The sequence below is a fragment of the Pyxicephalus adspersus genome, unplaced genomic scaffold, assembly GCF_032062135.1.
Source record: "Pyxicephalus adspersus unplaced genomic scaffold, UCB_Pads_2.0 Sca124, whole genome shotgun sequence".
Lineage (NCBI taxonomy): Eukaryota > Metazoa > Chordata > Amphibia > Anura > Pyxicephalidae > Pyxicephalus > Pyxicephalus adspersus.
In genome coordinates, this window is record NW_027317131.1 from 23,808 (window position 1) to 25,654 (window position 1,847).

Consider the following 1,847-nt stretch of genomic DNA (forward strand, 5'->3'; position numbering starts at 1 on the left):
CAACCTTAATACTAAACTGAAGAAAATTCTATAACTACTTATAATGTGGCTCAGCTTAGCTGCTTATGTACAGTTCAGTCACTGAAAAATATCTATGACTATTTTCTCTCAAATAAAAAAATCTTATTTCACAAGAAAAATGAAACTGCCTTGTATTGTGCCATGCCCAAACTGTTCACATACTGTGCAGCCACTGAGAATTATTTGTGGCTATTGGGATACATTTTCATTGGTGAAGCTGGCTGATCCAGCAAATCTGAAAAGAATTTAAATACAAAAGTAATTTGATATTTGTTAACAGATGTTAACAGGTTTGTTGGATTACCCAGCTCTACTGATGAAAGTATATCCTCTCCATTTTTAGAGAGCTTTATTAAATCAGGCCTATTGTCTCAGGTCTACAATTTAAAAAAAAAATTTCATGAAAAACAGTGGATCACTTTTGTTACAGAAATCTAGACCTCAGTGTAACGCTCAGGTGGTTAAAGTTCCATAAAACATAAAGACAACTGTGAGATGGGAGCTACAGGTAGAGAAGGCTTTTTGTCTGCCTGAAAAGGAGGGGATCTTCAACAAAGTTATAAAAATATAAATCTATGAAACCATGATCACAAGAAAGGGGACTGTTAGAACAGGAAAGCACATCAATGCTTCTTCCACTTGAAATCTTGGTGTATCTGAACATGAAAGTTCCATCAGAGGGTTTAAATCACAGTAGAAATGGTCAATAGCATTTGCTCCACAGAATTCTAGCTGACATATGCCAAGTGCTACAATGAATGCCATGGAACAACTCAACAGCCAGGATGCAAGAACAAATTTAATGCAAAGCGCAAGGTTCATAATGGAGACATAATGAAGGGGGGAGCAGATGGCTAGATAGCGGTCATAGGACATCACCGATAGAAGGAGGCATTCAAATCCTCCTGTTGAACCAAACACATAAGACTGAATGATGCAGCCAGGAAATGATATGGGGGTCCGCTCATGTAGAACAATATTTAACATGTTAGGAACAATATCTGTAATCAGCAAGATGTCAGATATGGAGAGTTGGGAGAGGAAGAAGTACATGGGGGAGTGGAGGGTCTTACTGTAATATATCAGCATGATGATCATGACGTTTCCACATATTGTCCCAATGTATATTATAAGGACCAAGGTGAAGAATAGCAAATTATATACAGCTATGCTGGAAAATCCCAGAAAGAAGAATGTGGTGATATTTCCAATATGTGTGGTCTGTGTGACATGAGAAAGTAAAATAAAAATTGACCATATTTATAAATGTTTAGTGCAGTAGATTGAAAAGTGTATTCGCTTTGCACACAAATAGTAAATAAGGTAGCCATGGGCTACGTTAATGCCAAATCAAATTTAAGGTGATTACAAATAAAAATCTTTAACATAATTTGTTATTTAAAGTAAATCCAGCTTTATCTTATTTTCTTATTTACTAACAACATAACACAAGGCAACAAAAAACATTCTTTGTAATCATCAGAGACCACAAACACTTTTCCAAATCATTTATAATGATAAATTATATGTTTTAATACATTTATGAAGATTTTAGCTGCCTTAAAAGTCTGCATTGGATGTTGTTTGTTTTGTTGTTTCATATAGAGAAGTGGCAGAAATATTTTACGTGGATCAACCTGAGGTATCTGGTTGCATCTTCCTCGCTCGTGTACTTCTTGGCTGCCGGACACACTTCACATAATGTTCTACAGTAGCTCGGCTATTCCAGAAGTACAGGGAACAGCAGTAATTCCTGATTCCTGCTTGACTTCCCATCAAAATGACAATGACCACTGGTGTGTTTTGCACTGGGTTGCTTTAGGTAA

At 36.2% G+C, this 1,847-nt stretch overlaps 1 protein-coding gene across 1 annotated transcript; it reads right to left on the reverse strand.

The window, feature by feature from the left end:
• Window positions 1-474: 474 nt before the first annotated feature.
• Window positions 475-1,242, reverse strand: LOC140344878 (olfactory receptor 5P68-like; the record flags this gene model as incomplete). Its single annotated transcript, XM_072432072.1, is given in 1 exon segment — window positions 475-1,242. A coding segment is annotated over 1 exon segment (768 nt), but the record flags the coding sequence as incomplete, so codon positions are not given.
• Window positions 1,243-1,847: the final 605 nt, after the last annotated feature.